The sequence below is a fragment of the Nomascus leucogenys genome, chromosome 19 (genome assembly GCF_006542625.1).
Source record: "Nomascus leucogenys isolate Asia chromosome 19, Asia_NLE_v1, whole genome shotgun sequence".
NCBI classification, from domain to species: domain Eukaryota; kingdom Metazoa; phylum Chordata; class Mammalia; order Primates; family Hylobatidae; genus Nomascus; species Nomascus leucogenys.
The window spans coordinates 37,629,125-37,656,566 of NC_044399.1; the positions used below are offsets into that span (position 1 = coordinate 37,629,125).

At 54.1% G+C, this 27,442-nt stretch overlaps 2 protein-coding genes across 5 annotated transcripts; both read left to right on the forward strand.

The window, feature by feature from the left end:
- Positions 1-263: 263 nt before the first annotated feature.
- DHRS13 (dehydrogenase/reductase 13) lies at positions 264-5,552 on the forward strand. The gene is made up of 5 exons (XM_003277062.2): positions 264-521; positions 638-756; positions 1,720-1,843; positions 2,034-2,345; positions 4,449-5,552. Exons 1-5 carry the CDS (start codon positions 395-397, stop codon positions 4,898-4,900), a joined length of 1,134 nt encoding a protein of 377 aa, XP_003277110.2. The 5' UTR covers positions 264-394; the 3' UTR covers positions 4,901-5,552.
- FLOT2 (flotillin 2) lies at positions 5,395-24,567 on the forward strand. 4 transcript variants are annotated; one of them, XM_003277142.4, is made up of 11 exons: positions 5,395-5,806; positions 14,404-14,485; positions 19,121-19,211; positions 20,208-20,331; positions 20,895-21,013; positions 21,136-21,249; positions 21,349-21,468; positions 21,558-21,772; positions 22,533-22,716; positions 23,045-23,194; positions 23,308-24,567. In XM_003277142.4, exons 1-11 carry the CDS (start codon positions 5,758-5,760, stop codon positions 23,344-23,346), a joined length of 1,287 nt encoding a protein of 428 aa, XP_003277190.1. In that variant the 5' UTR covers positions 5,395-5,757; the 3' UTR covers positions 23,347-24,567. The 4 variants fall into 4 exon arrangements, with proteins under 4 accessions (XP_003277190.1, XP_012358991.1, XP_030655481.1 ...); XM_012503537.2 differs by lacking the exon at positions 19,121-19,211 and adding an exon at positions 17,475-17,565 and having other exon boundaries at positions 5,608-5,806; XM_030799621.1 differs by lacking the exon at positions 19,121-19,211 and having other exon boundaries at positions 5,760-5,806.
- The last annotated feature ends 2,875 nt before the right edge of the window (positions 24,568-27,442 follow it).

The following is a 27,442-nucleotide window of genomic DNA, read 5'->3' on the forward strand; positions in this document are numbered from 1 at the left end:
ACATACATACCTAGAGATCATTCACATACAAGCGTTGCAGATGCATGCACATACCTAGCATGCACTCCCAGGGTGTACGTGGACACACACACCTAGGAGTTCACACAGGCACACACCTAGGGGGCGCTCCCAGGGCCCAAGTGCACACACGCACCTCAAAGGTGTCCACAGAGGCACACGCCCCCAGGACGCCGACGCTCGCCTAGGGGGCGCTCGCAGGGCCGGCGCGCACCCGCACGCGCACACACCCCTGCCCAGCCTCCTGCCCGCCTCCGCCTTCGGAGGCTGACGCGCCCCGGCGCCGTTCCAGGCCTGTGCGGGGCGGATCGGCAGCCGCCTGGCGGCGATCCAGGGCGGCGCGGGGCCTGGGCGGGAGCCGGGAGGCGCGGCCGGCATGGAGGCGCTGCTGCTGGGTGCGGGGTTGCTGCTGGGCGCTTACGTGCTTATCTACTACAACCTGGTGAAGGCCCCGCCGTGCGGCGGCATGGGCAACCTGCGGGGCCGCACGGCCGTGGTCACGGGTGAGTGCGGAGGCGGGTGAGTGCGAGCTGGCGGGGCGCGCGGAGAGGAGGCCGGGTCGGCGGTAGCAGCGGCCCGCCGGGCTCAGCTCAGCTCGGCTCCCGCCCGCGGTCCGCAGGCGCCAACAGCGGCATCGGGAAGATGACGGCGCTGGAGCTGGCGCGCCGGGGAGCGCGCGTGGTGCTGGCCTGCCGCAGCCGGGAGCGCGGGGAAGCGGCTGCCTTCGACCTCCGCCAGGTGAGAGGCAGCGGGGGCGCGTGGAACGGTGAGCCGAGAACCCGCCGGGACACGGAGAAGCCAGCAAAGGGGCTGCGGAGGATCCGGGTCCAGGGAGGAGAGTGCGGCGCGGGCGGCTGAGCGCGAAGAGGGAGTGCACGGAGCGCCGGGGTCACCCGAGGAAAGCGCACCAGAGCCGAGTGGGGGAGGGGCTTCCTGAAGGCCGTAATTGCAGGTCTGAGACGTTTAAGCATCAGTAGAAGTTGGATTAATGATTAGTAGGAAAGGGAACAGCAGAGGGCACAGCATAAGCAAAGGCTCTGAGGCAAGAGAGCTGGACTGATCTGAAAAACAGAAAAAGATTTAATAAGGCTGGAGCACAAAGTATGAGGAAGATGGGCAAATGAGGGGGCTGGAGAACCTTCTAGAGCCTATTGAGAAACTTGGATTTTATAGATTGGGTAGCAGAGACCAGTGGAGACCATGAATGGCCCTCAGTAGGCTCTGGACTGTCAGAATAGCCTTTGGAAGGAACCCCTTTGTGGCTGCGTGGTGCCTGGAGTGGAGGGGCAAGAGCGGGAGAGAGGAGACCAGTGAGAAGTTACAGATTTTAGGGTAAATGGTAATGGGGAAAGGAGGTGATAATAATAATAGCAAGTACCTACCCAGTGCTGCTGGAGTGTATTTTACACATGTTAACTCCTTTCATCCTCACAACAGATCAGTGAGATTGGGACTGTTGTTATTATTATTCCCTTTATGCAGTGAGAGAACTGAGGCCCAGAGAGATTAAGTATCTTGCCCAAGGACACACTTTAGTAAAAGGCAAAGTCAGGATTTGAATCCACAAACTTATCTAGTACACTCTAAGACACGGGCAGATTTTAGTAAACAGTAAGAGATGGACTCTCAGAATTTGGTGCCTGGGGAGAGGGAAGAGGAGAGAGATGCCTGGTGACAAGCCCAGCCCTTGCCGCTCCACAGGAGAGTGGGAACAATGAGGTCATCTTCATGGCCTTGGACTTGGCCAGTCTGGCCTCGGTGCGGGCCTTTGCCACTGCCTTCCTGAGCTCTGAGCCACGGTTGGACATCCTCATCCACAATGCCGGTGAGGGGCAGCAGGCCCTGGGTGGGGTGGGGTGGCGGGTGGCCAGGGGCAGCTGCCCCCTCCAGCGGGGGCCCTGCTGGGGCCAGTGGACACATGGGAAGGATGCCCCCTACTCCCATCTCATAGATAGGGATGCCAAGGCTGCAGAGCTCCTTCTGGAGCAGCCGCTCACATCTAGCCTCTGCCCCAGGGATCAGTTCCTGTGGCCGGACCCGCGAGGCGTTTAACCTGCTGCTTCGGGTGAACCATATCGGTCCTTTTCTGCTGACACATCTGCTGCTGCCTTGCCTGAAGGCATGTGCCCCTAGCCGCGTGGTGGTGGTAGCCTCAGCTGCCCACCGTCGGGGACGTCTCGACTTCAAATGCCTGGACCGCCCAGTGGTGGGCTGGCGGCAGGAGCTGCGGGCATATGCTGACACTAAGCTGGCTAATGTACTGTTTGCCCGGGAGCTTGCCAACCAGCTTGAGGGCACTGGCGTCACCTGCTATGCAGCCCACCCAGGTGAGGTCTGGTTCTTTGGCTTCCGATTCCCCTCTCCTTTCCTTGCCCCATCCTGTGCCCCCCACACCACTACCACTTCCCCACCCCCCATCCCTCATTGGGTCACAGAATCTCAGAGCAGGAAGGAAGCATAGTCCAAGGAGAGACCTGTTCCTTGCTGATCTTGGAACCAGGCTCTCCTGGTTTAGGTTCTTCCTCTCATACCACAAGCCTGGGTCCTGAGCCCTGGGGGTTATATGGCCATGAATAAGACCTGGATTCCCACCCGTAGGAGCCATCTGCACTGACTGAACTGATAATGATGATGATGATAGCCAATAATTCATCCAAGAAGCATTTACCGAGTACCTACTCTGTATCAGGCATTATTTGCAGTGCTGGGGATATAGCAGTGAACAAAACAAAGACCCTGCCCTCATAGAGTTTGCATTCTAGTTTGGAGGAGAGGGAGACAGCCAATAAATATATACAATGAGGGGTGGTGATAGAGTGCTCTGAGGAAAAAGGAAACAGGGCGAGGGGCAAATGGAATGGGAATATGGTGTGGCAGTCAAGGAAGACATTATCTATAAAGGTGACATTTGAACAGAGGCCTGAAAGATACATGGCTCAGTGGGGAGATGCCCAGAAAAAGAGAGAACAGCACAAATAATAAGTGCAGCGGGGCTGGGAGCAGTGGCTCATGCCTGTAATCCCAGCACTTTGGGAGGCCAAGGCTGGTAGATCACTTGAGGTCAGGAGTTCGAGACCAACCTGGGCAACATGGTGAAACCCCATCTCTAGGCCGGGCGTGGTGGCTCACACCTGTAATCCCAGCATTTTGGGAGGCCGAGGCGGGCAATCACAAGGTCAGGAGTTCAAGACAAGCCTGACCAACATGGTGAAACCCCGTCTCTACTAAAAATACAAAAATTAGCCAGACATGGTGGCACGCACCTGTAATCCCAGCTACTCAGGAGGCTGAGGCAGGATAATCGCTTTAATCTGGGAGGTGGAGTTTGCAGTGAGCCGTGATCACGCCACTGCACTCCAGCCTGGGGGACAGAGCAAGACTCCATCTCAAAAAAAAAAAAAAGAAAAAAGAAAAAAAAAAAGAAAACCTGTCTCTACTACAAATACAAAAATTAGCTAGGCATTGTGGCTGTCACCTGTAGTCCCAGCTATTCAGGAGGCTGAGGCAGGAGAATTGCCTGAACCTGGAGGTGGACGTTGCAGTAAGCTGAGATCTCGCCACTGTACTCCAGCCTGGGTGACAGAGCGAGACTGTCTCCAAAACAGAAAAAAGTAAGTGCAGAGGCCCTAAGGCAGAAGTTCCTGGTGTGCTTGAGAAAGGCTAATGTGGCTGGAACAGAGTGAGGGGGGAGAGTGGCAAGAGGTGAGGTCATAGAGAGGCACTGGGTCCTGTAGGGTTTGGAGGGAGGTTCACCATAGGCATTCTGGCTTTTACTATGAGTGAGATAATTGGGGATCCAGAGGCACACTTTGTCTTATGGAAGAGGTTATACGAGGATAACAAGATCTGCCATATTCATATTACCATGCTGCATTTTGGATAGTCACTGCCTAAGGCTCATTAGTAATTATAATAGCGATGATCGCAGTTAGCCTTTATTAAGCCTTTATTACATTCCATATCACTAATGTCCAAAATAGTGGCTGGTATACTGCAAGTACTTAATAAATCCTGGTTAAACAAGGAACAGGACTTGAGCTAGAAGAAAAGATGGAGAGAGACTGAGAATTGTTTCAGGCATGGGACACGGCATGAACAAAATCTGGGATGTGGGGTGAACAAGCAGTCTGGATGGAAGGGAAGAGGCTTCATGCAGGAAATGAGTGAAGTCACCTCGCAGAAGCCCCCGATGCCTGGTAAATACTATCCTGGTTCCCTTGAAACCAGATTCTGTCCCTGTTCTTCTAGCTCTGTTCAATTTTTTTTTTTTTTTTTTTTTTTTTTTAAGAGACAGAGCTTGACTATGTTGCCCAGGATGGTCTTAAACTCCTGGGCTCAAGCGATCCTCCTGCTCCTCCTCCCAAGTAGCTGTGACTGTAAATACACACCACTGCGCCTAGCCCAACTCCTTTCTTTCTTCCTGCCTACAGGGCCTGTGAACTCGGAGCTGTTCCTGCGCCATGTTCCTGGATGGCTGCGCCCACTTTTGCGCCCATTGGCTTGGCTGGTGCTCCGGGCACCAAGAGGGGGTGCCCAGACACCCCTGTATTGTGCTTTACAAGAGGGCATCGAGCCCCTCAGTGGGAGATACTTTGCCAACTGCCATGTGGAAGAGGTGCCTCCAGCTGCCCGAGACGACCGGGCAGCCCATCGGCTATGGGAGGCCAGCAAGAGGCTGGCAGGGCTTGGGCCTGGGGAGGATGCTGAACCCGATGAAGACCCCCAGTCTGAGGACTCAGGGGCCCCATCTTCTCTAAGCACCCCCCACCCTGAGGAGCCCACAGTTTCTCAACCTTACCTCAGCCCTCAGAGCTCACCAGATTTGTCTAAGATGACGCACCGAATTCAGGCTAAAGTTGAGCCTGAGAGCCAGCTCTCCTAACCCTCGGGCCAGGATGCTTTCCATGGCACTTCATGGTCCTTGAAAACCTCAGATGTGTGCCAGGCCATGCACACACGGGTCTGTGATCTTGACCTCCATGGTTACTTTCTGGGGCCCCAAGCCGTGCCCTGGACATCTGTTTTCCTGGTTGAAGGAATAATGGGTGATTATTTCTTCCTGAGAGTGACAGTAACCCCAGATGGAGAGAGAGGGGGTAATATGCTAGACCCTGTGCTTCTCGGAAATTTCGATGTAGTATTTTCAGGCCCCACCCTCATTGATTCTGATCAGCCCTGGAGCAGAGGCAGGAAGTTTGCAATGTGATGCAGTGCCAACATTGAGAAGTAATGAATTGAGCCCTTTGCAACCATCTAGCTAGGTAGTTAAATTACCCCCATGTTAATGAGGCGAAATTAGGCTTCCGAGCTAAGGGACTCGCCCAAGGTCTCACAGTGAGTAGGAGGAGGGTCTGGGATTTGAACCCAAGGGTCTGAGGCCAGGGCCAACTGCCTTAAGATGGGTGCTGAGAAGTGTCAGGGCAGGGCAGCTGGTATCGAGGTGCCCCATGAGAGTAAGGGGACGCCTTCCGGGCGGATGCCGGGCTGGGGCGATCTGTATCCGGAGCCCCTTGGAATAAAGCGCGTTGACCGCCGAGGCTGCCCTCGCTCCTGCCTCAACGCGCCGGCCCCGCCCTCCGCCGCCACACTTCCGGCGGGGCTGCGACCACAGAGGGGCGCGGGCGAGCGGGCGGCCGGCCGCTGGGGGTGGCGGGATAGGCTGGGCGCGGCCGGCGCTGCGGACCCGCTGTTGCTGTCCGGGTCTGTGCGGTCCCGAGGGCCCTCCGTGCCGCCGGCGCCATGGGCAATTGCCACACGGTGGGGCCCAACGAGGCGCTGGTGGTTTCAGGTGAGGGGGCGGCGAGGAAGGTGGGCGCTGTGGAGGATACTCGGGGTGGGTGCAGGGCTGGGGAGTGCACGGGGAAGAGCTGGGCCTGAGTCCACCGCGCGGCGCAGGGCGCTGGCCCCCGGGCCGCACCTGAGGCCCCTTTCGAGAGAGATCCCCTTGTGCTCACGCTTTCCTTGCTGCGCACCCTCGGGCACCCACCAGGGGTCTCCCCCTCCCGCCGCGTGTTTTCCTGTGTTTATTTGCTTCTCCTCCCCCTCCCCCTCCCTAGGCGGGCCTCCCCGCCGCTCCTCCGTGAGGTTGGGGGTCCCGAACTGAAGCCGCGGGGTTCCAGGAGGGAGGGAACTGGTGGTGCCGGGAACGCAGAGGTTTGGCTGGATTCCAGCGCCCGCGATTGGGGGCGGGTCGCGCAGTCCTGGAGGGCAGGTGCCTGTATGGGGAGGGGCCCTGAAACAGAGGTCCTTTCTCGGCACAGTCAGACCCGTTAATTCCAAGCAGGCTGGGGCTTGTAGGGGATTACCGGCACTGCCCGCCCAGGAGACGCGAGTGCGGCCTCTACAGGTTGGGAAACCCGGTTCTGGGCCGTGCAGCTCGGGATTGCAAAATGCTGCAAGTTCCAGAATTTCTGTCTAGGTGGGGCATGGGGACTGCGGTACTGGGGAAGAGGAGCTGCTATTGAGATTTTATATTTGGAGTGCTTTGAGAAGCGGCGGACACCTTGCAAGCCACCGGGTTGTGCAGCTCCTTGCTCTCAGGAGCTGGCGGAGGGGGGTCCTGGTGCCTGACAGCTTGGAGGCCTGGAGCTGGAGGAATTTCTCTTGTCTGTCTTCCCACTATCAGTGCTGATTTTTTAAGCCTGCGTGCAGATTTGGTAGAACTGGTTACTGAAGAGATAGTAGGGGATAGAAGCCCTGAGCCAGGCCTTACAGCTGCCAACCCTTGGAAAGGGGTGATAAATCCACTGGGAATTTTCATTCCAAAACATGGCTTCAGGCTCACTTTGGATCTCAAAATCAGTCTGTCCACTGGGACATCCCCAGTGTGTGGGAGATAAGTACCCTACCCCCCTGAAGACCAGAAATAGCCTTGGGGACAGAAGGGAGACTCCCAGAGAACACTGAAGGCAGACTTGCTCCTCTATAAGACCTGGACCTGTCTCCCAGTCCCCACCCTTAGAGAAGGCTTTTAGAGACCAGAATCTGCACTGCACTTTGTTTTTCTTGTGGAATTTCGTTCAGGAAGCCCAGACTCTGAGCTGAGAAGACAAAAGCTCCAATTCCATCCTTGTGGAAAGGACTTGGGACTGAGGGGCATGAAGAGCCCCAGAGATGGGCTGCTCTGTGCCTTCCAGTTACTGAGAACCTGGTCTTCAGAACAGAAGTCAATGCTCTGTTAGCTTCAAAGCTTTTAGGGGTGGGAAGAGGAGGTCATGCTGAGAACTGAGGATGCTCAGGTTGGGGGGGGTGGCAGATAATGCCTGGCACAATGATACCTTGGGATTTGAGATGATCAAGCTGAGATCCAGCTCCCTCTTGTGTGTGGACTCCTGAGAGAGCAGAGCAACTGCTCCCACCCCTGCCCCCACCTGTCTGCCTTGCACCTTGGACCTGGGTCTAAGACCAGAGGCACCTCACCCAGCCCAGTTTCAGAAGGAGGATGCTAATACATCTAATGGTCATCTTTTCCATCCTTTCTTATTATCTAACTTCCCTCCTTCAGTTTGTAACATAAAACCTTTTTTCTCTCTACTTTTGAAAATTTTAAAGGGGAATCCTTTTCATTTGGATGGGGTCGGGGGGTGGGGATAAGGGGGGAGAAAAGTATAATTTTATTTTCACTCACCCTAACTGAAATTTAGTGTTTTCTGTGATTATGGATGTTGGCAACAATTCATGATAGTATTAGCAGAAAGTTTCCTACTACACTACAGTTATTTCTGGTACCTTGAAAATCTGGTACCTTGAAAATCCCAGCACTTTGGGAGGCCAAGACGGGAGGATCAACTGAGGTCAGGAGTTCAAGACCTTTCTGGCTAACATGTTGAAACCCTGTTTCTGTTAAAAATACAAAAAATTAGCCGGGCATAGTGACACGTGCTTGTAAGCGTCCCAAAAACAAAGGAAATAATTCATCTGTATTTCGGAATTAAGCTAATAATTAGATTTACCACTAGATCTTACTATTTAATGTATTAATAAAGAACGACATTACTGTATTGCACATTTGGTTGTTTTAAATTTTGATAACTTTCAATATAATTTCTTTCTTATGTATTTATTTTATGAATTTATAAGTATTCTTGGCCAGACTAATGCCTGTAATTCCAGCAATTTGAGAGGCTGAGGCAGATGGATCACTCGAGGCCAGGAGTTTGAGACCAGCTTGGGCAACATGGCAAAACTCTGTCTCTACCAAAAAAAAAAAAAATTTGCCAGGAGTGGTGGCACATACCTGTGGTCCCAGCTACTCCGGAGGCTGAGGTGGGAGGATCGCTTGAGCCCAGGAGGCAGAGGATGCATTGAGCCAAGATCACACCATTGCACTCCAACCTGGGCAACAGAGTGAGACCCTATTTCAATAAATAAATAAATAATAAACCAATATTCTTGAGGAGGGGTCCTTAGGCATTGCTGGATTGCTAAAGGGGTATGTGGTTCAAAAAAGATTAAACCCCCTAGTAGGATATGGACTTTTTTTTTTTTTTGAGACACAGTCTTGCTCTGTCACCCAGGCTACTAGAGTGCAGTAGCATGATCACAGCTCACTGCAGCCTCGACCTCCTAGGCTCAAGCAGTCCTCCCACCTCAGCCTCCCAAGTAGCTGAGACTATAAGTGGATGCCACCATACTCAGTATTTAAAAAAAAAAAAAAAAAAACAAAAAAAAAAAACAAGGTCTTGCTCTGTTGCCCAGGCTGGAGTGCAGTGGTGTGACTTCGGCTCACTGCAGCCTCCACCTACCAGGTTCAAGCCATTCTCATGCCTCAGCCTCCCAAGTAGCTGGGATTACAGGCATGCGCCACGGTGCCCAGCTAATTTTTATATTTTTAGTAGAGACAGGGTTTCACCATGTTGGCCACGCTGTTCTCAAACTCCTGGCCTCAAGTGATCCACCCACCTCGGCCTCCCAAAGTGCTGGAATTACAGGTGTGAGCCACCATGCCTGGCTGCTAATTTTTAATTTTTTGTAGAGACAGGGTCTCCCTGTGTTGCCCAGACTGCTCTCAAACTCCTGGGCTCAAGCAATCCTCCCACCTCAGCCTCCCGAAGTGCTGGAATTACATTCATGAGCCATCATGCCCAGCCAGGATATGGACTTCTTGACTAGTAGGAAGAAGGTGGGCTGGACACGGTGGCTCACACCTGTAATCCCAGCACTTTAGGAGACCAAGGTGGGAGGATAACTTGAGGCCCAGAGTTTGAGACCAGCTTGTGCAACATAGTGATGTAACAGGATGAGCTGCAGACAAAACTTCTCAGATACTGAGTTGTAGAAGGAAGGGCTTTATTCAGCTGGGAGCATCGGCAAGCTACGGCCTTAAAATCCGAACTCCTCGAGTGTACAATTTCTGTCCCTTTTAAGGGCTCACAACACTAAAGATTTCACATGAAAGGGTCGTGATTGATAGAGCAGTCTAGGGGATATGTGACAGGGGTTTCATGCACTGGTAGTCAGAGTGAAACAGAACAGGGCAGGGAGTTTCACAGTGTTCTTCTATACAATGTCTGGAATCTATGAATAACATCCGTTTCTAAGTTATGAGTTGATTTTTAACTACTAGGTTTAGGCCAGGCAGGCCCAGGCCTGGTTTTGAGCCTGGAACCGGGCTGCCTGTCTTTGATTTCACTTCCTTGTTTTTTTTTCTTAAAACAGGTATTGAGTACAAAACAATATGAGAGGGTCTCTCTCTTCCCTCAGCGAGACCCTGTCTCTACAAAAACAATTCTTTTTAATTAGACAGGCATTGCGGTGTATGGAAGGCTGAGGCTGGAGGATCGCTTGAGCCCGTGAGTTCAAAGCTGCAGTGAGCTGTGATTACACCACTGCATTCAGCCGGGTGACAGAGCACAATACTGTCTCAAAAAAAAAAAAAAAGAAGGTGGAGGAAGGCCAGGAAGGGCAGGGGATGCTCCTGAGAGGGCAGAGTGGTGGGCTGTGTCCTGGGGAAGGGCTAAGGGAATGGAACAGAGGTTATCGTAGGGTATTTTGTGGTTCTTCAGCTTAATTGTGGAAAGGGAAAGCAAATTGGGTTAGAAAGAGTAGAGTGAGGTACAGTTAGGAGAAACTTCCAGGTCTTGAGACGAGTAAGAGTTAGGGAAATCAAGGAAGAGGCACCTAACTGGCCTCTTGGGAGGGGTGCTCAGGCTGAGTGACCAGGAAGCTGGCAGGAAGTTGCCTTCCAGGGGAGGATGCTGGTAGGGGCGGGTAATCTGGCAGTTTCAGCTTCCTGTTGTTGCTACCCTTGGGAACCTGGCAATGTTGCCCTTGGCCAAGGCCCAGCTTGAGCTGTGGTAGCCTGCTCCCCAAGCCAAAGAAAAAGGTAAAGGGTGGGCTGGGTGCGGTGGCTCATGCCTGTAATCCCAGCACTTTGGGCGCCTGAGGCAGGCAGATCACCTGAGGTCAGGAGTTCGAGACCAGCCTGGCCAACATGGCGAAACCCCATCTCTACTAAAAATTTAAAAATTAGCCAGACGTGGTGGTGGTTGCCTGTAATCCCAGCTACTTGGGAGGCTGAGGCAGGAGAATCGCTTGAACCTGGGAGGCGGAGGTTGCATTGAGCTGATATTATGTCACTGCACTTCAACCTGGGCAACAGAACAAGACTCTGTCTCAAAAAAAAAAAAAGAAAAGATAAAGAGTGGCCATCCAGGCCGGGCGCAGTGGCTCATGCTTGTAATCCCAGCACTTTGGGAGGCCGAGGCGGGCGGATCACGAGGCCAGGAGATCGAGACCAAGGTGAAACCCCGTCTCTATAATACAAAAAATTAGTCGGGCGTGGTGGTGGGCGCCTGTAGTCCCAGCTACTCGGAGAGGCTGAGGCAGGAGAATGGCGTGAACCCGGGAGGTGGAGTTTGCGCCAGTGCACTCCAGCCTGGGCGACACAGTGAGACTCTATCTCAAAAAAAAAAAAAAAAGAGTGGCCATCTACCCTGTCCATCCCCCACCCCACTCCCTCATCCTACCCTCACCACTACCACCTTCCCACTGCACATTGAGAAGTCCCTGGGGCTAGCCCAAGGCAGCCATGCCCCAGCCCCCACCAGGCCAGAAGATGTAGAATAAGCTATGATTTTTGGTCCCCTTCCAGTTTCACTTGATCCTGAAATGATTTGGGTTTCAGATTGAGTGCTTGTCCTCAGAGGCCTCCCTACCCCACTTCCCAGGTCAGAGAGGCCTGGAATGCCTTACCTTGAACAGCAGCCCTGTTAACAGGTAGTTCTACCCCAGAGAAACAGAGACCCAGGACCCCCTCTTACTGTTCCCTGCCCACATTGCTCCTTGATCCCTGGACCTCTGGCTCTGCTACTAGAACTTCATGCATGGCAGCAGACCCAGAAAACTGGGTTACCCACCTGGTAAGCACTATTAGATGCCAGCTCTCCAACCTTTCAAGCCCTCCCCACTGGGGGTGAAGTGGAGCAGGTCTTTATTTCTTTGCCTCCACCCACCAAAAATTTGTCCCCAGTTTCCTGTTCTCTCCATTGTGTCTGTTTCTATTATTGTCCTCACCACCCACCCAAACCCAGACTCTACAGCTGCACTGTCCGATGTGGACAGGAGCCACAGGTGGCCATTTAAATTAATTAAAAAATTCAGGGCCGGGCGTGGTGGCTCACGCTTGTAATCCCAGCACTTTGGGAGGCCGAGGCGGGCAGATCACGAGGTCAGGAGATCGAGACCACGGTGAAACCCCGTCTCTACTAAAAATACAAAAAATTAGCCGGGCGTGGTGGCGGGCGCCTGTAGTCCCAGCTACTCGGAGAGGCTGAGGCAGGAGAATGGCGTGAACCCGGGAGGCGGAGCTTGCAGTGAGCCGAGATTGCGCCACTGCACTCCAGCCTGGGCAACAGAGCGAGACTCTATCTCAAAAAAAAAAAAAAAAAAAAAAAAATTCAGTTCCCCAGTCATACCAGCCTCATTTGAAGTGCACAACAGTCATGTGTTGCTAGAGGCTGCTGTACTGCACAGCATAAACTTTTGCACTCCTCGTGCAAAGTGGTGTGTTTCTCAAGGGTAACCTTGCTCCCTGTCACTCACATACACAGCTTCTTGGCCTGACACACAAGACACTGTGTGATCTGCCCTCTGCCCCTCCACTTGCCTTGTTCCCTGCCGTGAGTCCTCAGAGACACTAACCCAGCTGCATGAAACTCCCCCAGACCCTTGACCTTGGGAGTCAGACAACCTTTTGAGGTTCTTTGAAGCTTTCATGAAAACCTAACTTCGTGAACATGGAAATGATAATGCTCGGCCAGGTGCGGCGGCTCATGCCTGTAATCCCAGCACTTTGAGAGGCCAACGCATGTGGATCGCTTGAGCCCAGGAATTCGAGAACAGCCTGGGCAACATGGTGAAACCTTGTCTCCACAAAAAATACAAAAATTAGCTGGGCGTAGGGGCACACACCTGCGGTTCCAGCTACTCGAGAAGCTAAGGTGGGAGGATCGATTGAGCCCAAGAGGTGGAGGCTGCAGTGAGCCGTGTACTCCAGCAGTGCTGTACTCGTGTGCAGTGTACTCTAGCCTGGGCGACAGAATGAGACCCTGTCTCAAAAAAAAAAAAAAATGATAACACTCTGGTTTTTCCCAGATCACGTATTTCCTTTGAATACTGTTTCCTGTACATTTTTTTTTTTTTTGCACTGCAAGTTAACTGCCTGTCCAGTTTTATGAAGGTTTCCTTGAACTTGATGAGGAATTTTGGCATTAACAAGAGAGTTCACTACAAGAATCTCAGGAATTGCCGGGTGCGGTGGCTCACGCCTGTAATCCCAGCACTTTGGGAAGCTGCGGCGGGCAGATCACGAGGTCAGGAGATCGAGACCATCCTGGCTAACGCGGTGAAACCCCGTCTCTATTAAAAATACAAAAAGTTAGCCGGGCGTGGTGGCGGGCACCTGTAGTCCCAGCTATTCGGGAGGCTGAGGCAGAAGAATCACGTGAACCTGGGAAGTGGAGCTTGCAGTGAGCTGAGATTGCACCACTGCACTCTAGCCTGGGCAACAGAACGAGACTCCTTCTCAAAAAAAAAAAAAAACTTAGGAATTGATTTTTCTCGTTTCTGTATAGGGATCATGTGGAACATGTCTACAGCATGGATCTGGGTTGTGGCTGAATTAGATATTCTGTGTAACTGACACACTGTTTCCAAGAACCACTTCCTTTTTAGGCCTTTTTGCTTTCTCTTCACTTCTCCCATTGGTACCACAAGTTAGCCTTTGTTTTGAGGCCTTGCCTTCCCCACCCGTTCCCACGAGAGGAACAAAGTCATTCTGAATGTTTTGGAAGTAGAGAACCAGCCTCACTGAGATGTGTCTGCCAGGCAGAAGAGCAAACCCCCTTGCCTTGGCTGGGAGACTCTTCCTTCCCTCCCAGCCCCCCAGTGTTGCCCCTGTCCGCGTTCCCTCTCTGTCTACACCCACTGTGATAACAGGTGAACTCCAGGGAATACTTGTTTATTGAATGAATTAATTAAAAATGGAAGCTGGACTGGGCGCGGTGGCTCATGCCTGTAATCCCAGCATTTTGGGAGGCTGAGGCAGGTGGATCACAGGGTCAAGAGTTCAAGACCAGCCTGGCCAATATGGTGAAACCCCATCTCTACTAAGAATACAAAAATTAGACGGGCATGGTGGTGCATGCCTATAATCCTAGCTACTTGGGAGGCTGAGGCAGGAGAATTGCTTGAACCTGGGAGGCGGAGGTTGCAGTGAGCCGAGATCACGCCACTGCACTCCAGCCTGGGCAACAGAGCAAAACTCCGTCTCCAGGAAAAAAAAAAAAAAAAAGCTGGCCTGGCGAGGTGGCTCACACTTTGGGAGGCCAAGGCAGGCAGATTGCCTAAGGCCAAGAGTTTGAGACCAGCCTGGCCAACATGGTGAAACTCTGTCTATACTAAAAATACAAAAATTAGCCAGGTATGTTGTGGTGGGCACCTGTGATCCCAGCAACTCAGGAGGCTGAGGCAGGAGAACCACTTGAACCCAAGAGGCAGAGGTTGCAGTGAGCCGCGACTGCACCACTGCACTCTAGCCTGGGCAACAGAGTGACATTCTGTCTGGAAAAAAAAAAAAAAAGCTTTTTCAGATCACCTCTGCCCATTGTCCTGTTCTGTTCTTCTTTTCTCTGGAAGCACTTACATTCTGAACTATTCGTTGGCTATCCTTCTCTTTATGTAAATTGCCTGTCTACCAAACTAGATTTTAACTCCCATAAGGGCAGGGAGAACTCTCTCATTTATGTGTAACCTCAGTACGAGGCACCCAACAGTAGGCGTTGTCAAGTATCAGAGCAGGTAAAGGACAAAAGTTGCTCTCAGTGGGCTAGAGGGTAGACAGACCCAAGAACCGACTGACCTGCGGTGGTTTGCTTTGCTCCCCAGGGGGCTGTTGTGGTTCCGACTATAAACAGTACGTGTTTGGCGGCTGGGCCTGGGCCTGGTGGTGTATCTCCGACACTCAGAGGTAAGCACCTGGGGACTCTAGGACCTGTCATGGAGTGGGCCACGGAGAGAGGGGCTTCCACCATTGTTCTGCTTCACCCTGAGGGTCAGCTAGAGCATCTACCATTTCCACATTCCATTCTGGCGGTGGAGGGGTAGGGTTGGGGGGGACCTCCTAAGAAGCATGTGAGATGGGTTGCACAGGGGTGCAGGAGACACGCGTCAGGAAGGTCTGTCATGGGCACCCCCTCCTTAGTGGGTGTTCTTTTTTCCACTGGAGGTGGCATTACTTCTGTCCCAGAGAATTCAGGGTCATAACCCTGGCAGAATCTTGATTTCCTGATTATAACTCAAAGTTATTTAAGAAGTCTTTATTATACGCCCAGTTTGGAGTGGGCATATGAAGGGAGGAAAGGCTGGAGGGACCCCATGCATACCCTTCCCTATGCAGGCCCTGGGGTAATCCAGGCAGGGACTACGTGGCAGAGAATGGACATAGAGTCAAAAGTGGTTCTGTGACAGTGGTAAGTTAGACAGGGAGGGGGACTTAACGAATTAGTGCTGGGGCTGAGCAAGACAGGTCTGGACCTCCTAAATCAGTCTGGAAAGACTTACTAGAGGAAGTGAGATTTCAGCTCCCCATAGGGCCCACCATCCAGCTCTACCTGCTGCTGCCTGCAGAGCCTAGGGCAGGGCCAGACCTGGCCTCTCCTGCTACCCTCATTGCCCACCCGGGAGATGAGGCATGCCAGCTACCTTTCCACGATAGCCCCCTTCCTGATTATGGGAGATGGGGCGGTGGGGAGGGGAGGAACAGACCCTTCCCAACCAGGACCCAGGCAACAAGGGCAGCAGAACTGTGGGCATGTTGCAAGGGGGTCGGTCACCCCACAGGGGAAATCATGGAGATTCCAGTGGAAACCTCCTCTGCCCCATCCCCCACCCGTCAGCAGCTCACGTCTGCACCAAGCTGCTAGCGCTTGAGGCTCCTGGGAGTCTGAGGGCATCTGCTAGGGTCGGGGGGAACGGGAAGAATGGCACAATGGATTAACTTCACTGGTTCCCAGTAACCGCTCCACTGTCCCACCTCTCTCCTCACTTTACACGGCCGGAGGTGAGCAATGCTGGGGACTCTTCTGGTCCAAGGCTCAAAGTGTCAGAGTAATCAGTAGTGGCCACAGCCTCCACTCGAGAGGATCCTGGCCGCACCTGAGTGGGCCAGTGGCCTGTCAGAAGCCGTGGGGAGCCCTCTCCAGACATACTGCCACCCCACACGCTGTGCATTCCCAGCACAACAGAGTATCTTGTCCAGACACCTGTCCTGCATGGGCAGCCACTGCTAGGCCAATTCCCCTGCAGTCCTTTCTCTGGATTCTTGGTCCCCTGCTCTCCCTTCTTGCTCCAGGGAGCAGAGCCAGGACAGAAGGGCTGAGCCTTTCTGACAGCAAGTTTGGAAGTTAGAGGTGAAGGGCCTTGTATCTCTTCCCAGGACACTGACCTCACACCCAGGCTCTACATCCTCCCTCTGGTCTCACTTGCTGGGTAGTCTGAGCCAGTAATCCTTCCCTTTCTTACCCCTTTTCTGGGGGGCAGTCTCTTCCCCAGTCTCTAGCCTGCTTGGGGGACAGCTCCACAGGCTGGGGCCTTTATTTCCCTAGGCTGGCAGGAGCCTCTCAGGTCAGAGTAGAGGCTTCTAACTCAGCCTGGATACTCAGCCTCCCTCTCAAGGTCCTTTCTGCAGCTGTCTATATATCACCTGCCCTTGGGGTCAGCCATTCTTCTTCCAGGCTCAGTGACCCCTCCTGCTGCACTTTGCTGCCACATCCTATACTATCCCGAGGCCCTGATATGGGCAGCTCTCTCCCTCTTACCTGAGCAATTCTTCCACCTTTGGCATCTGAGCTGCAGCCTCCCTTCTTCCCTCCCCACTACCCTTCCTCCCTCCCTCTCTCTCCCCTATTTTCCCTCTCTCCTTCCCCAGAAGAGAGCTTGGTGGGTTCCTGTCTGAGCTGTGTCAAGAATCCTCTCAGGCCCAAGGATGCTAGTGTTAGGGGCTGGAATGAAGGCAACTTTTGCATGCCTGCATGGCCAGTGCCCCAGGGCTGGCACTGTGGGGATGGCCCCTCCTGGGATTGAGATGGGGGCTGCACATCGACTGCTGCTCCTTATCACCCCCTCCACCTGCTTCTGCCCCTTCACCCTCGGCCTCTGCCCTCTCTTCCTTCCTCTGATTTAGGGAAACCTTCCACACTGTCCACAGCCTGGCCTCTGCCTGGACAACCACCCTGCACACACACTGCCTAGGGAGGCCCAGCCAGGATGGGCCAGGGAGCTTTGAGGCACCTTGTTTTCTTTGCCAATAATCTCTCTGCCCCTGGCCAACTTTGGAAATTCCCAATTAAATGTTTCCCTTATCTCCCGGTTGTCCCTGAGTATTCTGGCAGGAGCACACTTTCTCCCCCAGCCTTCCTTGGCCCCCCACATCAGAACATTTGGGCTTTTCTGGCCTCTCCTTGCCTTAGTGATAGATAGTGCAGACCTGGCGGATTCAGTATTTGCTAAAGCTCAGGAGTCCCCAGAATAGCCTCCCACTCCCGATTTCTGGAAACACAGGTTTACCTGTGTGAAGATAGGGGGCTAAGGCTCAGTCTCCCAGATTGCGACAGGATCCCTGGGAAAGTGAGGTGGTGGGCAACCCAGGTGTCCTGTGCACAAGCCTCCTGACCTCAGGCTGCAGGCCCAGGGTGGCAGCAGGCATCTTCCCCAGCGCAGCAGGCCCTCACTAAAAGGGTTTGGGGGCTAGAGAAGAGACCCAGAGGCCTCGGATCAGCACAGGGGGTCTCTGCTCTCCTGCAGCCCTCGGCTGAGCTGGCAGTTGGGGGGTTGGATTACTGACAGCATGCCCCCCGCGTCAGGCATCAGTGCTTGTCTGGTAACTACTGTGTGTGTTTGCTGTGTCCCCTCCTCCCCTTCCTGTCCCTACCTCTCCCCACTCCCTGGCTGCTCCTCAGACTGTCTCTGGAGGTTATGACCATCCTGTGTCGCTGTGAGAATATTGAGACGTCGGAGGGGGTTCCACTATTCGTAACAGGGGTTGCACAGGTAATAACCCACCTGCTTCCTCCTCCGTGTCTAACCTTCTCTCTTCCTGCCCTGCGGGGCCTGGCAGACAGGAGCCGATGGACTCCCCTCCTGAGACCGTGCCTTCCTCCCTCTCCTCTTTTCTCTCCTCCACTGCTCTGGGTGCCAGGATGGATCCCTGTAGATCCCTAGGTCCCTTGCCCTTGCCTATTGGACTGCAAGTAGGGAAACAGCGAGGGATTCTGGAAGCTCTGCCAAGTCTGCCAGTGAGTGTCCCTGGATGCCAGGCCTTCGTTACCATGCAGCCATAGCTGGCGAAATCTATTCTTGGGCTTGGGTGTTAATTAGCTCCAAATGCTTACTCTGTCATGTGTGGGTTCCCCTCTTCATTGCTTCATTCACCAGCTCTCTACTGAGTACCTTCTCAGTTTGAGGCATGTGGACTGCAGGAGCGAACAACAAAAAGGCGCTGCCCCCTCAGAGCCTGTGTGCCAGCGGGTTCCCAGGCTGGAAGAGGCCTGAACCGCATCTTTCTCACCCCCTCCCTCTGCATTCAGTTGCCCTTCAGCCTCTGCTTAGGCAAAAACACTGCACCACCACTCCCTTCTTCACCCTTCCTGCCATCTCTAATGGGGAAGGGGACCATCCCCATCCCCTTAGCCCTTGTAGCCATGGGAGGTGCAGAGGCCTGAGAGGCTCAGAGCACCTTGTGTGGAAGGGGTAGGGTCCAGGCCTCCCTCAATACCCCATTTGATGCAGTCCTCTCCCCTTCCACACCCACACCTACACTTGAAACACCTGCAAAGCCCAGATCCCTTTTAAAGTGGGTGACTGTGGACCCTGGGGGAGTCAGATTACGTGGCCAGAACAACTCTTTCCAGGGTTAACACTCCTTGGCCAAGAAGCTCTAGTGTGACCTCAGTCTAAATTCCCCATGTGACCCACCTGGGCCTAATACTAGACGCGGGTTTCAAGTCAAAGGCTGCAGCCACCAGGTAGGGCTTCTCTGGCAAGGGGCAGGTACAGAATCACTTCCATCTTAGCCCAGCAGTGGGCATACTCCAGGATGCCAGGCAATCAGGCAGAGCTTTCCAAGCAGCTTCCTGGGGCACCCTGGGGTGCTGGGTAGACCAAGGAATGGGCAAGGGCCCCTGCGGGAGGCTCAGTTGACATCCACGGATGGCCTGCATGGCAGGGCCAGGAGGACCAGCACTGACTTGCTATCCCAGAACATACACACAGCTACACCTGGATTCTTCCCCGACCAACAGCCCCTGACCACCCACAGCCACTTCTTTCTACTTCCTTTTCCTCACAATTCCAGCCAGGCTGACTTGAGCAGAGGGTGTGTGCACATATGCAGCCCACTTCCGCTCCTTCCCCTGGGGGCCACCTGCACCCACCCTGCCCTCGTGCCCACCTCCTTCTCAGACACTCCCATCTCAGCCCCATGGAGAGTCCTCCCTCCACCTTCCTCACCAGGACCCAGCCGGAGCAGTGAGGTACTGGCCTCTTTCCCAACACCACCAGGCCCTGCGCCCCCAGACCCATGCCCCTGTTTTGCATTTCTTGGCAGGATTTCCCTAGAGATTATGACGTTGCAGCCCCGCTGCGAGGACGTAGAGACGGCCGAGGGGGTAGCTTTAACTGTGACGGGTGTCGCCCAGGTATAGTAACTCAGCAGCCCTGCGCATGTCCGTTGAGCTGCCTGGTCCCGTACTCGGGTTTGGGGGGAGGAGGCGAGGACAGCAGCCAGGGGCAGTCTCTCTCCAGCGCCCCAGCCCCCGCAAGTCCCACAAGAGAGGGCCAGTCGGGTCGTCGCCACTGGAACGTGCTCACCGGGCCCTTCTGGCCACCCGGCATGACTAACAGACACCCCTTCTCTCCTCAGCGGGCCCACGAGGGACAGAACCAGTGCCGAGGGCTCCTGGCTCACTAACCCCACCCCCATTCTTTGCAGGTGTTGGAAATGTCAAGCCCCAGAATCCAGGCCTTCCTTGTTCCATGGGTATGGGGTGGGAGGGGTGGGGCCCAGAGGGAGAGGCCATGTGAGGCAGAGGAACTCTGGACTCTGGGAGTCGGAGGCTGCGTCATATTCCCAGCTGGGGGCCTAGGTGAGGGCTTCCTGCCCCGATTCACCTCTTGGCTTCACAGGGCAGCGAGGTTCAGCCATGCTGTAGGCCTCGGCGAGGGGTTGGCTGAGTAACTCAAGAAAGAGAGGCACCCTCGGTTGCATCCCCCAACCCTCTCCTGCCCTGTCCAGCTCTTTCCTTCTCTGTCTGTGTCCCTATTGCTCATTCTGCTTGTCATACTCTCTGCCCCTCAGCCTGAGGGTCTCCCACGTGTAGGAAGCCTGCAAGGGAGGAATTAGCTGGTGAGGGGACAATAGGCTGGAGGGGTGGGGAGACAAGCCCCGAATGCCCAGGAGAGGCCGTGGCAGGGCCTGGGGCTGCCAGTGCAGGTGAAGTTTCGCAGTGTGAGAAGCCCTTGTGCTGCTGTCTCCCCACTAGAGGCCTCAGACAGATTCCAGCCCCCCAGGGCCTCCAGGTCTGAAAAAAGGAAAGAAGGAGGCATAGCCACCATCCTGCCTACTTCTGGGTCTGGGGCCTCCCTCCATCTGCCTCGCTCCAGCCTGGCTGAAGCGCCTTTGTCATCACTGGCAGGTGAAGATTATGACGGAGAAGGAACTCCTGGCCGTGGCTTGTGAGCAGTTTCTGGGCAAGAATGTGCAGGACATCAAAAACGTCGTCCTGCAGACCCTGGAGGGACATCTGCGCTCCATCCTCGGTGAGGCCCTGTTCAGCCTTTGAGGAGCCTCACGGGCCCCTAAGCCAAGGCAGGGAGGGGTGCAGGGCTGGGCAGGGGGCCTGTTTCACAGGAGTTTCAAGCTAAAACATTTTTCCTCAAATATTTAATTTCAAAACTTCAGGTGACTTGAGTGAAGGGAGGGCATGAGTGAAGGAGAGGGTGTGAGTGAAGGAGAGGGTGTGAGTGAAGGTGGGCGTGAGTGAAGGTGGGCGTGAGTGAAGGTGGGCGTGAGTGAAGGTGGGCGTGAGTGAGGGGAGGGCGTGAGTGAGGGGAGGGCATGAGCGAGGGGAGGGCGTGAGTGAGGGTGGGATGGAGGCTGTCGGTCTGCTCAGGAACCTAGTGCTGCTTGGGACACTTTTCCTCGTTCAGCCTGGACTGTGCACCAGGAAGCTCAGTGTTAAGTGCTGTTGAGAAGATACCCCAGGAAGACCCAGCTCAGAGTGCAGCACCCCGCATGCACCCCGACCTCTACATGCATGCCTCCTCCTTTCCCCAGCTGGCTGGGTCCCTGGGGAGCCAGCCTCTGATCCCTCTGCCCCCAGGGACCCTGACAGTGGAGCAGATTTATCAGGACCGGGACCAGTTTGCCAAGCTGGTGCGGGAGGTGGCAGCCCCTGATGTTGGCCGCATGGGCATTGAGATCCTCAGCTTCACCATCAAGGTACGACATGATGGGAAGCTGTATCTCCTGGCGTCCATCTGGGAGATGGTGGCTTGGCTAGAGGGGCACCTTTGTGCCTCTGGCTGCTCCTTTGAGCCTCTGATACCCCCTTCCCTCTCCAGGACGTATATGACAAAGTGGACTATCTGAGCTCCCTGGGCAAGACGCAGACTGCCGTGGTGCAGAGAGATGCTGACATTGGCGTGGCCGAGGCTGAACGGGACGCAGGCATCCGGGTACGTGGGTTCAAGGATGGGAAGCTCAGGGGTGATGGGACCATGATGACTCAGGACCTCTACTCACTCACCTGCCCCTTCTGCCCCTTTTGCCCCCAGGAAGCTGAGTGCAAGAAGGAGATGCTGGATGTGAAGTTCATGGCAGACACCAAGATTGCTGACTCTAAGCGAGCCTTCGAGCTGCAAAAGTCAGCCTTCAGTGAGGAGGTTAACATCAAGGTGAGCAGCCTGAGGGCATCCTGGGTTGGGGCTCAGGGATCAGGACTTGGTGACCAGCCTCTAATGTGCCAACCACCCTCTTGCCACAGACAGCTGAGGCCCAGTTGGCCTATGAGCTGCAGGGGGCCCGTGAACAGCAGAAGATCCGGCAGGAAGAGATTGAGATTGAGGTTGTGCAGCGCAAGAAACAGATTGCCGTGGAGGCACAGGAGATCCTGCGTACGGACAAGGAGCTCATTGCTACAGTGCGCCGGCCTGCCGAGGCCGAGGCCCACCGCATCCAGCAGATTGCCGAGGGTGAAAAGTGAGAGCCGCCCAGGTGCCGGGGTCAGGGCTTAGTCAGGCTCCTCTGCCTTCAGTGCACTCCCTCTACTCTCCTGACCACAGCTTGGAAGCCACTTCTCCCCCTCCACTGTGTCTTCTTACTCACTGTGAAGTGAAGATAACCCCACGTCCCCTGTGGGACGGCTGTTAAGAAGACTAAAGAGAAGGCCAGGCGCGGTGGCTCACGCTTGTAATCCCAGCACTTTGGGAGGCCGAGGCGGGCGGATCCCGAGGTCAGGAGATCAAGACCACGGTGAAACCCCGTGTCTACTAAAAATACAAAAAATTAGCCGGGCGTGGTGGCGGGCGCCTGTAGTCCCAGCTACTCGGAGAGGCTGAGGCAGGAGAATGGCGTGAACCCGGGAGGCGGAGCTTGCAGTGAGCCGAGATCGCGCCACTGCACTCCAGCCTGGGTGACAGAGCGAGACTCTGTCTCAAAAAAAATAAAAAAAATAAAAAATAATAAAAAAAAGAAGACTAAATAGATAAAGGAGGCTCCAGTGTCTGGTGTAGTGCTTGGGCATAGACGGCATCCTGGTTTGTCCCCTCCCACTTACAGATGGGAGCTGGTGGCCTTTTCCTGGCCAGAGCTGGAAGGTCAGGCCACCCCCGTCCGTTCAAATGTCTCCCACCCCTGACAGCCCCCAGAGCAGAGGGTTTGAAGGTTTGCTGGCCCCCAGGCAAGGCTTGAGAGGACCCTGGTACGTCCCACTGATCCTGCCTGTCCTGGGCTCCCCCAGGGTGAAGCAGGTCCTCTTGGCACAGGCAGAGGCTGAGAAGATCCGCAAAATCGGGGAGGCGGAAGCGGCAGTCATCGAGGCGATGGGCAAGGCGGAGGCTGAGCGGATGAAGCTCAAGGCAGAAGCCTACCAGAAATACGGGGATGCAGCCAAGATGGCCTTGGTGCTGGAGGCCCTGCCCCAGGTGAGGCTTCCACCCAAGCGGGTCCCAGGGTTCAAGTGTCCTTGCTTGACAATCTGGGCAAGTGCCAGAACTTCTCTGGGCCTTGGCAGTAACACAGGGACAGATGGCTAGAAGGGTTAAATGAAGAGCATCCTCAGGAGGGGGCAGGAACCCTACAACAGGCCTAAGCCATCCCTGGCCCACAGGGCCTCTTACCATGGCTCGAGACTAAGGGCCGCCCAGGCTGCTTTGGGGTTGGAGTGAGTTAAGGAAGGGAGGGAGAGATGCTGGACCGGGCTGAGAACAGAGTCAGCACCAACCAGGCTCTCCTCCCACTCTTACCTCCTAGATTGCTGCCAAAATCGCTGCCCCACTTACCAAAGTTGATGAGATTGTGGTCCTCAGTGGAGACAACAGCAAGGTCACATCAGAAGTGAACCGACTGCTGGCTGAGCTGCCTGCCTCTGTGCATGCCCTCACGGGCGTGGACCTGTCTAAGGTATGTGCCTGCCTAGCTGCGGTGGGGTTGCCCGGGCAGCCCATCAGACTGGCCCAGGCAAAGTGGTCCTGGGCCCTGGAGCCAAGGCCTTATGGCATCTCCCATCCTTGCAGATACCCCTGATCAAGAAGGCCACTGGTGTGCAGGTGTGAGGCTCCTGCAGGCCCACTCACTTCAGCAGCCACCCGGCCCTCCCTCCAGCACCCGTTTTAATCCCACAGAACAACGGGAACGTTACTGACTCTGGTGCCTTATCTTGAAGGGACCAGAAGTGCTGCGTGTTCAGGCCATCTCTGGCTGTCTTCCTGTCTCTCCTGTCTGTCCACCTCCTCCTCTTCCTCTCCTTCACCCCACTTTCACTGCCACTTTCATCAGGTTTGTGTCTCATCTCCCTGTGTGACTTTTCCTTTGTCTGTCTTTTTCTCTCCCCCATGCACATCATGTAGATTAAGCTGAAGATGTTTATTACAATCACTCTCTGTGGGGGGTGGCCCCGCTGCTCCTCAGAATCCTGGTGCCTTGAAGTTCTCTGTGCATCTGTCCATCCTCCCTATGGCCCTGGCCAGAGCTCAGCATGGGCAGGGGTTCTGGGTAGGACGGTCACTGTCCTCTCTCCTGTACTGGTCTTCCCAGCCCTAAACCCTGCCCCAGGAAGCCCACAGCCTCACCCGCTGCTGCCCCTCTAGGTCTGGGCAGCCATGACCTGCAGGGCCCAGAGACACTGTCCTTCCCCTCATCCACTCAAGGCCCCGGCCGGCGCTCATACCCTGTCCTTTCTCCCTGACCCCAAGGGCACAGAGGCAAGGCCTCCTGTCTGCAGCAGCTTCCTCAGTTTCCTACTGCCTTAGGAGGCTCCTGCTTGTGCTCAGGGAAGGCCTCTTTATGGGCATGTTCCTGCTGGAGCGGTGGGGTTTGGTCCCAACTCTGCTAAGTTTTCTGAGATGAGGGTCTAGCCCTGTTGGGGACAGAAAGTGTGTAGACCTTCTTCCTGCTAGGGCTGCACTGTCCTGGGTGTTGGGCCCTTCTGGTGGACAAGGCTGTGCCAATCCTGTACAGAATCGAGTGCTGTAGCCTGGCCAGACCCCAGAGCCCTTGTGCCATCTTTCTTCCTGGCCAGAGTGATGGGGTTTCAGCTATGGGGAAGCAACCCAATCCTCTGTTTCCTTGCTCCAATGGAGGCAGAAGAGCCCAGGACCCAAGCGTCTTGGCAGGGGTGCTGTGAGTGTCCAGTGGTCCCAGCTCCCCACCCTGGCCCTGCCCCAGCCTGTGTAGCTCTTCCTGCATGTGGATGCTGCATGTCTGGTCTGGGGCTTGGATGTTGCACTGCCCCACTGCCTGTCCCTTCTGGTAAAATAAAGATCTCTTAATGCCCACCCCTGCATTGTGTCTTCTGTGAGGAGAGAGACTGCGAACCAAGAACCAACCAGGTCCCCTACCCCTCTTCAGCTTCAAGGCAGCTTTTAGCCCGTTCTTCCCCATTCTAGCCACTGGGGAGCAACAGCACACTGGCCTTGCCCCCAGTTGTGCCTTGGACATGACTGATTTGCTAAGATGCTTAGGCCAAACCCCAGCCCTGGAACACCTGGCTCCATCGCAGGCAGAAGGTGGAGGGGGCTAGCAGGGCGCAGTTGCACACGCCTGTAGTCCCAGCTACTCAGGAGGCTGAGGTGAGAGAATTGCTTGAGCCCAGGAGTTTGAGTCCAGCCTGGGCAACATAGCAAGACTCCCATCTCTTTTTTTTTTTCTTTGAGACAGAGTCTCACTCTGTCGCCAGGCTGGAGTGCAGTGGCGTGATCTTGGCTCACTGCAAGCTCCGACTCCCTGGTTCAAGCGATTCTCCTGCCTCAGCCTCCTGAGTAGCTTTAATTTTTATATTTTTAGTAGAGGAGGTTTCGCCATGTTGGCCAGGATGGTCTCGATCTCCTGACCTTGTGATCCACCCGCCTCTGCCTCCCAAAGTACTGGGATTACAGGCGTGAGCTGCTGCACCCAGCAGCAAGACTCCATCTCTTTAAAAAAAAAAAGAAGAAGAAAAGGTGGAGGAAGCTGCCAGGTTCACTGCACCTCTGTACCAGTATACTGAGCCCTACTCAGTAATGGAGCCCATCTCTCAGGCTTAAGAGCTTAGACTCTGAAGTAAGGCAATGTAGCTTTATTGTTTATTATCTGTGTAATCTTAGGTGAGTAACTTCATCTTTCTGGGCCTCAATATTCTTATTCATTTAATGAATTTATCAAATGCTTGCCATGTACCAAGCATTGTCTTAGATGCCAGAGCAGTGAGTCAACAAAATAAATGCATAGCCGTTCAAGCTTACATTCAGATAGAAACAAGAAAAATTAAACGTACAGTATGTTAGATAATGGTAAGTCATAAGGAAAGGAAGTCAAAGAAATAATAGGAAGTGTGGGAGGCCGCTGAAATTTTAGGGTATCCAAAAAAGGCCTCATTAAGAAGGTAGCCCTGCCGGGTGTGGTGGCTCACGCTTGTAATCCCAGCACTTTGGGAGGCCGAGGCGGGCGGATCATGAGGTCAGGAGATTGAGACCACGGTGAAACCCCGTCTCTACTAAAAATACAAAAAATTAGCCGGGCGTGGTGGTGGGCGCCTGTAGTCCCAGCTACTCGGAGAGGCTGAGGCAGGAGAATGGCATGAACCCGGGAGGCGGAGGTTGCAGTGAGCCGAGATTGCACCACTGCACTCTAGCCTGGGTGACAGAGCGAGACTCCGTCTCAAAAAAAAAGAAGGTAGCCCTGAAGAAAGTAAAGGATTGAGCCATTCAGATATCTGAAGGAAGAGTTTTCCATCCAAAGGCCCTGAGGCAGGAGAGTATCTGGCATGATGAAACAATAGCAAGGTCAGGATGTTTGGAGCAAGGGAGTAAGTCAGGGTATCGGGAGATGAGTCAGGATCTCATCTTTCCAGATCATGTAGAACCTTAATGAGGCAAATTTTGGTCTTTACTCTGAGGTGGGAAACCACTGAAAGGCTTTGGAAAAGGAGTGATATCATTTGATACACCTTAAAAGGTAATTCTAGGCACCAAGACAATACAAGGCAGAAAGGAACAGATGGTGCTAGAACAACTGGGTCTGTATTGGGGAAAAAAATTGAATTGCAGCTGAGCACGGTGGTTCATGCCTGTAATCCTGGCACTTTGGGAGGCCGAGGCGTGCAGATCACGAGGTCAGGAGATCAAGACCATCCTGGCTAGCACAGTGAAACCCCGTCTCTACTAAAAATACAAAAAATTAGCCGGGCATGGTGGCAGGTGCCTGTAGTCCCAGCTACTTGGGAGGCTGAGGCAGGAGAATGGCATGAACCCAGGAGGCAGAGCTTGCAGTGAGCCAAGATCCGCGCCACTGCACTCCAGCCTAGGTGACAGAGCGAGACTCCGTCTCAAAAAAATAAAACTACAAAAATTAGCCGGGTGCAGTCAGGCACCTGTAATCCCAGCTACTCAGGAGGCTGAGGCAGAAGAATCACGTGAACCCAGGCAGCAGAGTTTGCAGTGAGCCGAGATCATGCCACTGCACTCCAGCCTGGGCAACAGAGTGAGACTCTCTCAAAAAAAAAGAAAAAAAAAATTGAATTGCAACCCCTACCTCACACTGTATACCCAAATCTAGTTTGGGGTGGATCACAGACCTAACCTAAAAACTCAAAACAGGCCGGGCGCGGTGGCTTACGCTTGTAATCCCAGCACTTTGGGAGGCCGAGGCGGGCGGATCACGGGGTCAGGAGATCGAGACCACGGTGAAACCCCATCTCCACTAAAAATACAAAAAATTAGCCAGGCGTGGTGGTGGACGCCTGTAGTCCCAGCTACTCGGAGAGGCTGAGGCAGGAGAATGGCGTGAAACCGGGAGGCGGAGCTTGCAGTGAGCCGAGATCGCACCACTGCACTCCAGCCTGGGTGAGAGCGCAAGACTCCGTCTCAAAAAAAAAAAAAAAAAAAACTCAAAACATAAAGTTCATAGAGCAAGCAGGGAATGTTTCTATGACATAGGCAAGATTTCTTAAGACCAAAAAAAAAAAAAAAAAAACTACTAACCATAAAAGAAAAATTTGATATATTGCATCATCAAAATAGGTCTTGGCCAGCCAGGCATGGTGGCTCATGCCTGTAATCTCAGCACTTTGGGAGGCTGAGGCAGGTGGATCACCTGAGGTCAGGAGTTTGAGACCAGCCTGACCAATATGGTGAAACCTTGTCTCTACTAAAACTACAAAAATTAGCCAGGCGT